Genomic DNA, 13876 nt, shown 5'->3' with positions numbered 1-13876 from the left:
GTGGAGGACAGGAAGTGGAGGACAGGAGGTGGAGGACAGGAAGTAGTCAGAGAGGATGCACATGGCTAACAGTGTGAAGGAAGTACAGCATGAAACAAGAGTTAGCACAGAAATAAAGAGCTGTTGGAGAAAGATGCTAACCATGAACTCATGATGTCAGCACCAGCCTGACCTCTGACCTGCTGAACCAGCAGTCTGGATCACCTGGTACGTATTTCTAAACTGGAACTGAATTACAACACATTGACAGAAAGCTAATGGTGGCTATGGCTACACACCTGTTAGCAGGTCCATAAAGCTGTACGTAATGTTAATGCAACTACTTATCATGTTATAAACCTGTAGTTACCACATTGTAAACCTGTAAAGACATTAAAACTGGTCATCATAGCACAACACTAGTAATAATCCTGTAATTAACATGTTATGCTGTTAACACTTTGCAAATCTGTTACCATGTTATAAACATGTAGTTAACACACTGTAGAGCTGTAGTGAAAAGCTATGCTAATGTTTCCCATTGTAAAATCTAACATCTTAACCGGTAGTTAACATGTTATAAATGTGTAGCTGACATGTAATAAACTTGTAGTTAATGCGTTATTAGGCTGTAGATCACCTGCTGGACATCTGACTCACCTTTCTTTATCTCACCCCGGGCTTCTCTTGATTTACTGACTTTAAGACTTTTGTGAACTTTGACCTCTGCAGGGTCTCATGGGACAAATGGGAAAGACGGAGACAGAATGTGATGTCATCACTCTCTACTGCAATGTGATTACTGTATCCTGATTGGTGTAACCGCTCCCACCTTGGATCACCTGACCTGACGGCTTAGCTCCGCCCAGCTCCATTCTGCTGCGACCTTTGACCTCAACAGCTGAGAAGAGACATGAGTTAGATGTAGAAACAACACAGCAAGAAGCAGAGAATAGGTAGTTACCTGGGTCAGGTGTTGACATCATCTGGAGGCACAAACAGAGACAGGAAGTTACCCTCCACAAACAGCTGAGACATTTCAAAATAAAACACTCCCAGTGAGATTGAGTGAGCGTAGTTACTCACAGCAGAGTGCGCTGTGGTCTGAGAGACAAGTCCAGTTTCCAGACTAGAAACTTCCTGAACTTCCTGCTCCAACCTGCAGACAAAACGCAAAAATAAACAGAAATAAACAAAAATAAACAGAAATTAACGAAAATAAACAAAACAATCAATAAACTCACAACTTAACGTAGTATAATGAAGGACTAGTAAAGTCGCTGTGAAACCAGATCAGACCTCCTGATGGACTCTTCCAGGGTTCTGGTTCTGGCCTTGTCCTCCTCCAGCTGACTCTGGACCTGGTCCGGGTCCTGGTTCTGATTCTGGTCTTGTCCAGCGGGTCCTTCCAGCAGCCAGCGCTCCCTCAGAACCTTCGACTGAAGAGACAGACACAGCGACACCTTCAGGTGACAACAGACAACATGGTTCTGTTGTTGGTACCGTCAGCTGGTACCCGTCTGTCGTCTGCTGGTACTCTTACCCAGACTGACTCGGCAGCCATGTTTGTTTTGAACAACAGAATGAACACCAGCTCCATTTAGGCCACGCCCACTCAGACATAGCCACACTCTGATGTTTGAACGAAGGGTTAAGACTTGCACTCAAATTGACTTTTTTTAACTTAAAAACAATTTGACCTTTGACCTTGGCCAATCAAAGCCTGCAGACATCTGGTGAGTTGCCATGGTTACCAGCAGAACCAACCTTCAGGTGCTGCAGAGCTCTCCGTTCATCCTCCAGCTGGCGCCGCTTATTCTCCATCTCCGTCTGCCACTTCCTGTTTTCCTGAGGTATGATGGGAGACTGAGTCAGTTTGGCCTCAGTGAACCAGAACCAGAACCAGAACCTGACAGCTGATGTCAGAGGTTGTGTGTATCTGAGGCGGCGTTTCCTGCTGGCCGACTGCCAGTGCATTTGTCTCTGAGTGGTTCTGAATAAAGCTGGCCCGGTTTGAATGCAGAATCTTCCCAGACTGGATCCATACCGGATCAATACCAGCATCAATCAGAACCAACCGCTGGAGGCAGAGAACCAGCCCATTTCTCCTGAGAACCCGGCTAAACCCGGTCCGGTTCTGCGGAACCTTCTAAGAGCCTGACCTCCGACCTTTTCTGAACCCACTTAGAACGGGTCGTGTTCCGTCTCTGCAGGTACCCGACCCGTTCTGTCTGCTGGCATCGGTTCTGATCGAAGTTTTCAATCAGCTGAATTGACTGGTCCGCAGTGAGGACCGGTTCTGTTCAGAACTCACCGCCAGCTGCTGCAGATGGTTCTGATGAGCCTCCATGGCGCTGAAACACAAAAAGAGTTGGGTCACACTCGGTTCTGATGGTAAACCCAAAGTTCTGGTCCAGGATCTGAGTCCTCACAGCAACCAGAACCGATCCGGTTCTGGTTGTTCGGATCAAGAGAAACTAACAGCTTGTTCAGGACCAGAACCACAGCCAGTGGGTCAAATTGGCCTGCTCTGGTTCTGACCGGAAACTCCGCCCCACCCACCAGGAAACAGGAAGACCCTTTCAAAATAAGAGTCAGAACAGAACCAGAGAGGTTCTGCTGGACTCCAGAACCTCATCTGACCCGTCTGAGGCTGCAGGAGGTCGGATCAGAACCTCTGCTGATGTCCCTGCAGCTGACCTCACCATGAACTTTGACCTCGAGGTGAGATGACCTCAGAGAGCCGCTGGAGCACCAGCGCTGTGGAGGAGCGATGGGGGCCTTTTGTTTTGAAAACCTCACCGGAAGTCGTGCTGCCTGCAGGTGTCCACCTTGATGCGTCACATTAATGTCAGTAAACTGATCAATAACTGATACCAGCTGCTGCTCATTGATCCCTGATCGGATCATTCCGCTCTAAAAGTAGATCCTGGCCCGGAGTGCGGTCGGTTCCGACCCGCCTCGAACCGGACCGGGATCGGTTCTGCTGCAAAGTCCGGTGCCGCACAATGACATCACAGCGCGTGCACGTATAGACGCACGGGCGCGATTAATCCGCAATAAATAAAAATATTTAAGAACAACAGAAGAAGAGATGAAGGTTGACTCACCACTGCAGCGGAACCAGCCGAGACAAAACAGGCCCCGCCCACCGGAAGGGGAGGGGGTGCGGGGCGGGGCTTCAGGGTTCCGCCATGACGGAGCTGAACCGACTGGACCCAGAACCTCCACTAGGTTCTGTTCATCTTCCTGAAGGAGCAGCTCTGACTGTGGGGTCAAAGTTCAGAGGACCAGAACCAGGAGGTCAGAGGTTACCGGTGGTTTCCGCTGGGAGCCACCAGGGGGCCTCAGAGAGACCAAGAAAAAATGAATCTAATTCATTAAAACTGGATGTTTTCAAATAATTATAAAATGTAAAAGTAACTGAAGACATGCTCTGGTTGACCGTTTAACTGGGTCCGGACCAGAACCGACCAGCAGCTGAAAGCCCAATGAACTGATCTCTGGCTGAAAGACATTCTGAACACATCAGAACCAGTTCGTCCGTCTCTTTTGAGAACTCTGAGATGGTCTCAGAGACCCGGCCAGAACCAGAACCGCTCTGGACCCGATCAGACGATACCGGAGTACTTCTGGTTCTACTCACCTGGCCAGGTACCCGGCGCTCCATCTGGTTCTGCTGGGCATCAGACGATCCGATGGAAATCAAACTTTCTGAAACACCACTCTTTCAAAATAAAAGTCCACACAGATTCTGTTCAACAGCTACTTTTATTCTGAAAGGTCATCCTTAGTGTTCCAGGAAGCAGACAGGTGAGGGGGCGGGGCTAAAGGATCCAAGGCACTCCAGAACCACATTAGCAGGTTCTGGTTCCATCAGGAGCATAAAAAAAGTCTGCAGCTTTAAGAGCCGGCGAGCGGCCCGGGCGGACGGCGCCGCCCTACAGGACACTTTGTGACATGACAGTTAAATTAAATAAATAGGCGAATTCAGTCAGGATTCACTAAAACAGGCAGAAACACTGACTACAGCTCCCAGGATGCACTGCTGCTGCAGCCGGAGGCAGCATGGACGGAACCTGGGGAGGCGTCAGAACCGACCAGAAAACAGTTCCACCGCCTACCGGGTCAGAACCTTCAGGAGGAACAGAACCGCTAACAGAACCTGAGAGTTTCAGAACCGCAGCACAACCATGATTACTGGGTTCTGTTCAGAAGTTGGCGAGTCAGAAGCAGAGCTACAGTTCATCAGCAGATGAAGACCCAGGGATCGACTGGGTCGGCCGGAACCAGAACCATAGCAGAACCAGCGTGGCTGTGAATATTAATGTTGGCATTGGAACCTGCAGCGCTAGCAGCGCTAGCAGCGCTAGCAGAGCTGGCAGCGCTAGCAGAGCTGGCAGCGCTAGCAGAGCTAGCAGAGCTGGCAGCGCTAGCAGAGCTAGCAGAGCTGGCAGCGCTAGCAGAGCTAGCAGAGCTAGCAGCGCTAGCAGAGCTGGCTGCGCAGCAGCTTATTGGCTGACACTTGGTAAAAAGTTCTGCTCTTCACGGTGACGAATGGTCGCTAGCTTAGCATTAGCATTAGCATGGCTGTCCAGTTGGGTTTTCTTTATCTACATTTTCCTGTGTTTCCTTCCTACATTTTTTTACAGTGTTTAATTTTAATGTGTCAGTTTTGTTACAATGATTTGGTCGATGATTCTTTACGATGTTTCTTTACGATGTTTCACCTCCGCTACTGCGGTGTGATAAATGTAGCGTGTTGTAGCTTTAGTGGCGTTGCCATGGAAACGATGCGGCCACATGGTGATTATGTCAACGACTCGGGAACAAGATTTTAACATGATGCTAATCGTAGCGTTTAATGCTAATCATAAACTGTTTTAGTCAAAACGGCTCAACCATCCATGTTCTGATCCACAGGACGGGTTCTAGCTGCTGGTTCTGATCCAGTGGGGGCTGGATGTGAGGGGGACCATGATGTCACACAGGTGAAGAAAGTAGGGAGCAAACGTTTCTAACTGAGCATGCTCAGCAGGAGGTGGGCGGAGCCTGGCTCAGAACTCCACCTTGCAGGCGGGGAAGGTCTCGTCCTGCATGGCGACGGTGCTGTTGCTGCCCAGCACCGTCACCGCCAGCTGCTGCTGCCGCTCATGCGTCTCCTGGTACCACTCGTGCATGGCCAGCGAGTCGAAGGTGGGGATGAGGGTCACCTGAAAGTCAGGGGGACAGACTGATCAGAGGGCAGGTCCAATCAGGAGAGGAAGTTCGGGACGGCGCCACCCACCGGATCGTCGGGCCAGGAGCTCTTCCCCACCAGCAGGCCCTCTAGGATCCTCCTCATCGCCGCCTCCTTCGCCGGGTCGTCGCCGCTGATGATGTAATACGAAGCACGCAGGCGTTTGAACAGGCCGTGGTCGATGGTGGAGGAGGCGGAGCCAGATGGCAGGTAGGCCAGGTCCACGTAAACCACAGGACCTTCAGGACCAGCAGAACCTGGCATGAACAGAACAACGAGGGTTGTTTCAGAGGAAGCAGCATTTTGGTCAGCAGGTGAGATGCAGCAGGTGAGGATGTCAGTCAGAGACCAGCAGAGGGAGCCAGAGGGATTTTCTAAACCATCAGATTCTACATTATTGATCCCAAAGCACAAATTAGTTGACATCCAGATAGTTAAATATTAGCAAATCCAAACATTACCAGAAGTCATAACATTCATCATGTGTGATTTAAATATGGACTAAAGTAAACTGAAAATATGAACATGGAAGCTGAGGATAAATTCCTGTTTCCTGCAGAAACGTAACCGAAAGAAGAAACAGACTTTCTGATTGGAGGCTAAAGGCTCCAATCAGAAACTGACTCTTTGTTTGGTTCTGGTTTGTCCAGAGATCAGGCTGAAACCATCTAAAGATTCCCAGGACTTCATCTACCTGACAGTCTTGAAGGCGTGACCTTGGATCCACCAGGCAAACTCCGTGACGAAGACTTGGAGTCGAGTCCGGTCCTCAGGGAGCCGGGGGAACTGGCTTTGGACCGGCTGCTTCCTGTTGTGGTTCTCTGCAGAGGCTTCTTTCTGGCGCCGGACGCCTTAAGGGCGCGGTCAGCCTCGGGGTCGGCCATGCAGGCGCCACGCTGCAGCGGCAGAGGGGGCAGGTCTTTAACCGGTGCCGGTGGAGGGTCGAGTCCCGTCCGCCGCAGGAAGCGCTGACCGGGAAGATCACTGGCCTGACGGAGGAAGCCAGAGTCTTCATCAGAGTCCAGGTCAGCGGTGATGGAGGGACACTCCTCGGTGCTGGGGGGCATGTCGGAGTCCGTGGCAGTCTGCAGAGAGTCGCTGACCGAAGTGGGCGGGGTCTCCTGGCTGCAGGCCGAGGTGAGAGGGGAGGGGTCATTGACGGATAGGTCTGGTGAGGCACTAGAAGTCGGGTGGTGCTGGAACTCACAGGGGGACACCAGGCAGAGGTCAACATCGTGGGGAACCTCGGAGGGGAGTCCCGACACCCCGCGGACGTTCTCCCCAGAACCACAGCGTCCGTTCTGGGTGGGCCCGCCGGGAAGAACCGTGTTGGTGCCGGTAGAGGGGACCGGCTCTGAGGAGACCGAGAGGGAACAGTCAACCTCGGTGGAGTGGGGGGAGCCAACCTCCGCCGGCATGGACGTCATGGTTTGGGAGGAGTCCCTGGCCGGACTCAGGAGGCTGGAGCATTTATCCTGAGACGAAGTGGAGTTCTCCACACCTTCTGGCAGGGAGCTGACCTCTGAGGTTCTGCATGACCCGCCCTGGTTGTAGTCTTCAAAGCCCAGACTGGATCCCCGGGCGCCCGGGCTGCTGAGACCAGGCGTGTCTTCAGGGGACGGGTGGAAGGGAGTGTGTCCGGCACTGGTCGGAGCAGAGTCTGCAGGAGAAAACGGCTCCAGGATTTTCTCTACCTGGACTCTGGGGGAACCCTCTGCAACCTGGAACATTGCTGGACTGAGGTCGAAGTTCACTCTGAGTTCACCTTTTGGTGTTCTGGTGATGCGTGAGGTGGCGCCAGGCGAATCAGTCTCAACAGAGCGGAACTTCTCTGGACTCTCCGTGGTGGAGATCTGGTTCCCATTGAGGGAAGTGTCCTCGGACGCCCCTGCAGTCTTTGGGCCCCGGTTCCCGTTGGCATCCTCCAGGTTGTTAAACTCCACCGTCGTGACCTCAACCGTTAAAGTCTTCTGGTTTTCCTGGGATCCCGACTTCCCTCTCGTCTCCTTTTTAAAGGCATCTTTCTTTGGAAGCATTCCGCCCTTCTTCACACTGCCGGTTTTACCTGTAGCTTTCCTTTGGTCAGTAGCTCCGGTTAAGGAAGTGGTTCCACCGGTTCTCTTTACTTCTTTAACTGGTAACTTTGCCGGTTTCTTCTCCTCGGTTCTACTGTCCTTCTTGCTGTCTTTCTTTGGTTCTGGTTTCGCTTCATTCTTGGTCTTAGGAATAGTGGCGTCCTTCTTTGGAGCTTCCTTCTTCTTCTCCGAAGCCTCTTCCTTCTTCCCAGAAGCAGCAGACACCTTCTCATCCTTCTTCTTCACATCCTTCCTGTCCTCCTTTGACCCATCCCTCTTTGAATTTGATTTCTCAGCAGCTTTTGTGCTCTTTGGTTTCAGATCTACGTCCTTTATCTGAGTTTTTTCTTCTGCATCCTTGGTCGTGGCGTCCCCTCCTGCTTTGGTCTTAGTCTTCAGCTCAGGTTTTCGGACTTCGAACCGTCTATCTTTCTGTAAGGCACCGTTGGGTCTCGGGTCTTTGGACTGGGACTTGAGACTTTCGCGACTCTCTTGGCGGCTCAGTGGCTTCTGGGTTTTGGACGCTTCCAGAACCTCCAGACTGACAGTCGGCTGTTTCAGGAAGTCCAGATGAGCGAGTTTGTCCAGAGCGTCCAGGATCTTGGCCTGTGGCGTGCAGCCGGGGAAGAGAACTCGCACGATCCGGTCCTGGGTTCTGGATGGGTGCCAAACCAGCAGGGCGCAGATGGACACCCGGCAGGTCAGAGGAAGCTCTGCAGCTCCTGAGTCTGCTCCGTTGGGCCACAGCTGCATCAGAGCCTCCAGGTCCTTGGACCCGCGGACCGGGTTCAAAACGTACAGCTCCAGCCGGCCCACTCCCATCTTCTGGAACAGGATCAGCGGCTCTATGGCGGGCCCGCCAGGCCTGCTCAGAGGTTCTGGAGTCACTCCCAGCTTCTGGAGGGTCAACAGGGCGAGAGCCGCCTGGTCGCAGCCGCGCAGCCAGCCTGGTTCTGGATGGACGGACTTCAGTCTGCCGGGAGCGTTGAAGAACACCACGCCGAGCTCCGGGGACACCAGGTTCCTGACCCGGTTGTCCCCGTCCTCCTGGTTCTGCTCGGCTGCCTTCCGTAGCAGCAACGCGTTCAGGCCCGGCAGGTTGTCCTCGCCCATGTGGGTCAGCAGCACCGAGTCGACCCGGTCCAGGTGCCGGACCAGCTTCCAGAAGCAGGCGCGTGGATCGGATCCGCCATTCACCAGCACGTTGAAGCCGTTGACGGCGAAGAAGGCGGAGTCACCGCGGCCGCCGGGGAACACGTAGCAGCAGGGCCGCGACAGTTTGAGGAAGCCGGCGGTGCCGGGCGGCTCCAGGAGGTCAAAGGGCGAGCCGGACTCCAGCGACTCCGACAGGTACTCTGTGAACTCCTGCAGGCCCTCCATCTCCGGCAGAACCGGGCCCGGGTTGACCCGCACACAGACCGGCACCTGCAGGTTCTGCAGCTCCGTGTCGGTCCAGAGGCAATGGGCCGGGCAGCTGAGGGTGAGACAGGCCTTCAGAACCGGGTCAGCAGAACCCACCACCTGCAGCACCAGAGACACAACTGTTACCAAACGGACCGGAACCAGCTGACTCTAACCATTAGAACAAGCTGGTTCTAATAATCAGAACCGCTCACCTCGTCACCGGCCAGGATCTGGGTCAGATCCTGGCTGGAGAATCCGCCCTGCTGCAGAACCAACTCGCCGCTGCTCTCCACGCACTGACCCGCCAGAACCAGCAGCTTGTGGCGCGACGGGTCGCAGAGGAGCCGCTGGACCTGAACAGAACCGACAGGTCCGTTAGAGTCCGTCAGAGGAGACCCAGATGCAATGAGAGTCTCACCTCTGAGCAGACCAAGCTCTGGGTCGGGTTCAGAACCACCTGGGTGTCCAGAACCTCTCCCCGGTGCTGCAGGGTCCGCTGACCTGCAGGACCAGCAGAACATCTGTTACACAGCAGGAAGAATTGGACGGACCGTGCCCTGGGTCAGAACCAGAACCTGGTTACAGAATGGCAGCGCCCGGTTCTGCTCATTGGTCTTGTGGTTCAGAAACTGGGTCAGAACCAGAACTGCGGTGAAAACGCCCCTGATGTTCCTGCAGGCGGCTCAGCAGAGACTCAGCTGACCCGGTTCATGTGCTTATACACACACACACACACACACACACACACACACACACACACACACACTCGTTCTTCAGCAGGAGGGCCAGTAAAGTTCTGGTTCTGGTCGGTCTGCTCACACTGAGGCAGCAGCTGATCTACACTCACTTGCAGGAAGCTCCACCTGAAGCTCCACCTCATCACAAAGCTCCGCCCACTTTAGTTCCCGACCGCGATGATGGCGGGGTCTACTACACCCACTATAGTTCTACCCCTGTATCGAGAGGAGCACCTTGTGTAAATAGAGGATCTTTGTTCCTCACCTCGGATGTCTTCAGACAGAAAAGCTGAATGTCTCGACACGAAGAGCTTTAACTGCTGATCCAGAACCGCAACGTCTAGATCCGCCTGCCAGCAGCGCACACCTGGAACAGAGACACCACCTTGTCATCATCATCATCATCATCACCAGGTCCTAACAGACCTAGTCGTTGTTGATCTGAACTAGTAAATAAAATGACAACTAGGATGAGCAGAAATGTTGGTTTGGAATCATTGGCTTCAATATCAATATCTATCACCAAAGACTTGTGATCAATATCAATTCAAATTGATAATGTCACTGAACTCTGATCCAGGAATGCCTGGCATTCTGGGGGATGTAGGCAGAGGAAAGCCTGTTGGTGTCACTAAGCTAGCTGGGTGGAAATCAGAAATTACACTGGAGTCGCTGATCACCTTGAACCCGGGTCGGCATGAGCTGCATGCCGACCCGAGCTGCACAGTGGGAACCCAGCGCTGTGTTCTGAAACTGAAAATTAGCAACAATGCTAAGGTGAAGACGCTGCACAGTGGCACAGTTGGTAGAGCTGTTGCCTTGCAGCAAGAAGGTTCTGGGTTCGATTCCCGGCCCCAGTCTTTCTGCATGGAGTCTCCATGTTCTCCCTGTGCATGGTGGGTTCTGTCCGGGTACTCCAGCTTCCTCCCTCCCACAGTCCAGAAACATGAATGACAGGTTAATTGGTTTCTCTAAATTGTCCCTAGGTGTGGTTGTGTGTCCTGTGTCTCTGTGTTGCCCTGCGACAGACTGGCGACCTGTCCAGGTGACCCGTCCAGGTGACCCGTCCAGGTGACCTGTCCAGGCGACCTGTCCAGGTGACCCCGCCTCTCGCCCAGAACATTAGCTGGAGAGGCAGCAGCATCTCCTGACCCCACTGAGGGACAGGGGTACAGAAAATGGATGGAAGGATGGATAAGGTGAAGTAAAAAGTAGTCAATAACATGTGAAGTACCATTATTATGTTGACTATTATGGACAGAGGCCATTCAGTGCACAAACATTAATGTACAAGCTAAAATGCTAAGGCTAGCTTAATGTGGGGTATCACCAGCATGTTGACTATCGCTGTCACACTCCATTTAGTGTGTAAAGTTTAGATTTTATGTTAAAATGAGCTAAAATGCTAAGGGTTAGCTTACATCTCGCCATCACCGGCTTGTTGCCGTGACCATTAGCATGTGTTGAAGCATGAAGCTTTAAGCCAATTACAGTTGTTGGCTCAGGATGGCGGACCAGCCGTCAGCCTCTTAACCTCCATCGTTATTGAAATCTGAGTTCATCCAGAACTTGTCATCCAGTGAACACATGTTTATGGAGCCATTTCTCATCACAGCAATGGAACTTTAAAATAATCCAGAATGTGAAACTATGAAATTGAAAGGATGAGCAGATAATCTGGAGGTTTTAATTTGCTAGCTGCTTATCAGCATCTGCTTTCTGTTTGAGGGTTTTCTGTCCTGTTTTGTTATAATACTATTATTTACAGATATTAGAGGAAAGAGTTTCTACCGCGGCAGGGACTACCGAGAAAAACAGAACCTGAACAAAAAGGTCCCGTTAGGCCTCAGTTTCCTCAGAGTGACCCATCGCTTTTTCTTCCTATCTTTGACCAACAAGCGTTTCCTGAACAAACAGGAAGTTGGTATGTAGAAACAGAACTTCCTCTTTCTGCCCAGCAGCTACAGAACCACAGCAGGTTCTCCAGAACCTGGGCTCAGAACCAGTTCTTCTCCAGGTCCAATCAGAACTAGACGTGTCCAGACTGAGGGCTGCTGCTCGGGAGGGTCTGCAGGGAACTGGGTTCGGTGAATGGACTCCTGGGTTCCTCCAGGAGGAGACGCATGTTCTGGTTCTAGATCCTGGACCCGGCCTGGGTTCACCACACCGCAAACAGAACTGTTGCTCCTCCAGGTGCAGACGTTCAGAGAAGCGGGTCAGAACCGAGCCACAACCAGCCGGAACCAGGCTGAACCCGGCCATCTCTGGTTACTGAATAAGATTTGGTCCAGATTCCAGTTTATGTTTCCGGATCAGGATCAGTAAGACTGATTCTGGTTCGGTTCAGTCCTGTAGTTCATAGACACTTTACTCTGAAAAGCCAGCTTCCGATAGAGAAAGCCAGGATGCTAACCCCGATAGCATGGCTCTGTCCGACCACAGAAAGTTCTGTTAAGAGTTCAAACCTGCCTTCAAGACACTGTGCAGCTCTTCACACCGAGCCTAAACCCAAGCAAAACCGAACCGGGTTCTGAATTTATCCGGGTCTCCGCGCTAGTCCGAACTGCAATAGCCGAATGCTTTTATTTTGAAAAGCTCACAGACCTCCCGCCCTACAGTTCGGTTCTTCAGTCCTCCAGAATCCGCTCACCTGCTTCTATCTGTCGCAGTACGAGATCCAGCGGTCCCCTGGGCTGGAGCGCTCCCACCACGACCAGAACCGAGTGATCCGCACCCACTGCGGGCCGAGAAGGACCGGGACCGCCGCCCCGCTGCGCCGCCATCACACTGACTGCTTGCAGCCAACGTCATTCCGCACGTTGACGCTCAGCTCCGCCCTGACATGAATACGGGAGGTGGAGGCGGGTGGACGGCTTCATTGCAGCCAATCAGAGACCACAAACAGAACTGTCCTAACCGTGATCCAACAGAAACTCAGTGCGCTGTCCAATCACAGGAGACCATGAGAAATCAAACTGATTTCGGCCCAGTTGGAGTTGAATCCAGAAAGAAGGTTGCATTCTGAGTGGATTCAGCAAACTCCAGCAGAATAACAGGAAAGGCCTTTAATGTAGCTATCTAACGAAACTATGAACATATTCCTGCTTTCTTTCACATAACTTTTAAACTGTTTCCACTTCAATCGGTCTGCCGGCATGTACTGACTTTTCCCACACTTCCCTGGTCACCCGAACGCCTCGTGTCTCTCTGGGAAAACTCTGGACTCAAGACGTTTTGGTGTCCGGTTCTGGGTCTGTCGGAACTCCGCAGGAAGACAAAGTAATACTTTGGTATTAACTTGAACTGGTCCAGAGTTTGAGACGGAAACAGATATTAATGTGTTATTGATACAGCTCCGCTCGTTAGGGGTCCGATTAAACATGAGAAATCCGTTTTATCCTCATTGTGATGACATTAGTAGGACTTACACTACACTAAAGGAGGAGCTGTGCAAACGACAAAAGCACGTGTTCATGACGTGTTTCCGCCACTACAGGAGCTCCGATAGACGTCAGCAGTAATTTTCCCCACTCCGCTGTGGACCCCGTATTGTTGTCAGTGACTGCCTGTTTTTTCTTACAGCCCTCCGAGCCCCTGAACGCCTCACCAGGGCCAATATGGCGGCACCTCTGCCCAGCAGATGCGGCTTCTTCGTCCAGAAGAAAAACCGCTTCTGTAAGATGGTCCCCGGAAAGGGGCGGAGCTTCTGCGGAGAGCACGCGACCATGGTGAGTCACGTGGATTCAGGAGTTACTTCCCAAAAAGGTCTCATCTGGATCGGTGCGCTGATCAACAATTACGTCATTAAAACTGTGACGTGTTTCCTGTTTCAGGAGGAGGGGGTCGGTGGCAGCAGGAGGATCACGTGTCCACTGGACCCCAAGCAGTGAGTCCTGGTTCTGATCTGTCTGGGTTGGACTGGGAACCGGGTCGGGAATCAGAATCTGTTCTGTCTACAGCACTGTGGCCCAACAGAACCTGGAGAAGCACCTGAAGAAATGCAACTCTAGAGAGAAACCCCGACCCGTGAGAACATCCAACATCTAACCTTCATCCATCCATTATCCATCCATCCAACCGTCCATAAAACCTCCATCCATCCATCCAACCATCAAACCTCCATCCATCCATCCATTATCCATCCATCCAACCTCCATCCATCCAACCATCTAACCTTCATCCATCCAACCTCCATCCATCCAACCGTCCAACCTCCATCCAACCATCCATCCATCCAACCATCCAACCGTCCAACCTCCATCCAACCGTCCATAAAACCTCCATCCATCATCCATCCAACCTCCATCCATCCAACCTCCATCCATCCAACCTCCATCCATCCAACCTCCATCCATCCAACCTCCATCCAACCTCCATCCATCCATCCATCCATCCATCCATCCATCCATCCATCCAACCTCCATCCATCCATTATCCATCCA

The 13876-nt window shown here is 52.2% G+C and overlaps 3 protein-coding genes across 12 annotated transcripts in view; 1 reads left to right on the top strand and 2 right to left on the bottom strand.

Annotated features, from left to right (window-relative positions):
• Nucleotides 1–3200, bottom strand: part of misp (mitotic spindle positioning) — a 14557-nt gene extending 11357 nt beyond the window's left edge. The window contains exons 1-8 of one of the 6 annotated variants that reach the window (XM_008406521.1): nt 3090–3190; nt 2294–2333; nt 1747–1827; nt 1279–1418; nt 1066–1138; nt 944–965; nt 812–880; nt 640–714 (exon numbers count right to left, since the gene is read on the bottom strand). In XM_008406521.1, coding sequence (XP_008404743.1) covers nt 640–714; nt 812–880; nt 944–965; nt 1066–1138; nt 1279–1418; nt 1747–1827; nt 2294–2329 — 496 coding nt within the window. In that variant the 5' untranslated portion in view covers nt 2330–2333; nt 3090–3190. Of the gene's footprint in view, nt 1–639; nt 715–811; nt 881–943; nt 966–1065; nt 1139–1223; nt 1243–1278; nt 1419–1746; nt 2334–2684; nt 3067–3089 lie in introns of those variants that run through there. The other 5 variants (XM_008406522.2, XM_017304374.1, XM_017304373.1 and 2 more) reach the window with 5 other exon arrangements.
• Nucleotides 3201–4629: 1429 nt separating this feature from the next.
• map1sa (microtubule-associated protein 1Sa) overlaps nt 4630–13876 on the bottom strand; it is a 12752-nt gene continuing 3505 nt past the window's right edge. Inside the window, exons 1-7 of one of the 3 annotated variants that reach the window (XM_008406514.2) lie at nt 12085–12228; nt 9700–9801; nt 9116–9198; nt 8910–9050; nt 5913–8814; nt 5267–5475; nt 4630–5192 (exon numbers count right to left, since the gene is read on the bottom strand). In XM_008406514.2, coding sequence (XP_008404736.1) covers nt 5037–5192; nt 5267–5475; nt 5913–8814; nt 8910–9050; nt 9116–9198; nt 9700–9801; nt 12085–12217 — 3726 coding nt within the window. In that variant the 5' untranslated portion in view covers nt 12218–12228 and the 3' untranslated portion in view covers nt 4630–5036. Of the gene's footprint in view, nt 5193–5266; nt 5476–5912; nt 8815–8909; nt 9051–9115; nt 9199–9699; nt 9802–12084; nt 12229–13876 lie in introns of those variants that run through there. The other 2 variants (XM_017304371.1, XM_017304372.1) reach the window with 2 other exon arrangements.
• Nucleotides 12628–13876, top strand: part of trmt13 (tRNA methyltransferase 13 homolog) — a 5021-nt gene continuing 3772 nt past the window's right edge. The window contains exons 1-3 of one of the 3 annotated variants that reach the window (XM_017304376.1): nt 12628–12713; nt 13017–13320; nt 13394–13460. In XM_017304376.1, coding sequence (XP_017159865.1) covers nt 13052–13320; nt 13394–13460 — 336 coding nt within the window. In that variant the 5' untranslated portion in view covers nt 12628–12713; nt 13017–13051. Of the gene's footprint in view, nt 12714–13016; nt 13321–13393; nt 13461–13876 lie in introns of those variants that run through there. The other 2 variants (XM_017304378.1, XM_017304377.1) reach the window with 2 other exon arrangements.

This window comes from Poecilia reticulata, linkage group LG4 (genome assembly GCF_000633615.1).
Source record: "Poecilia reticulata strain Guanapo linkage group LG4, Guppy_female_1.0+MT, whole genome shotgun sequence".
In the NCBI taxonomy this organism is placed as follows: Eukaryota; Metazoa; Chordata; class Actinopteri; order Cyprinodontiformes; family Poeciliidae; genus Poecilia; species Poecilia reticulata.
This window is presented reverse-complemented; position numbering and strand designations above follow the sequence as displayed.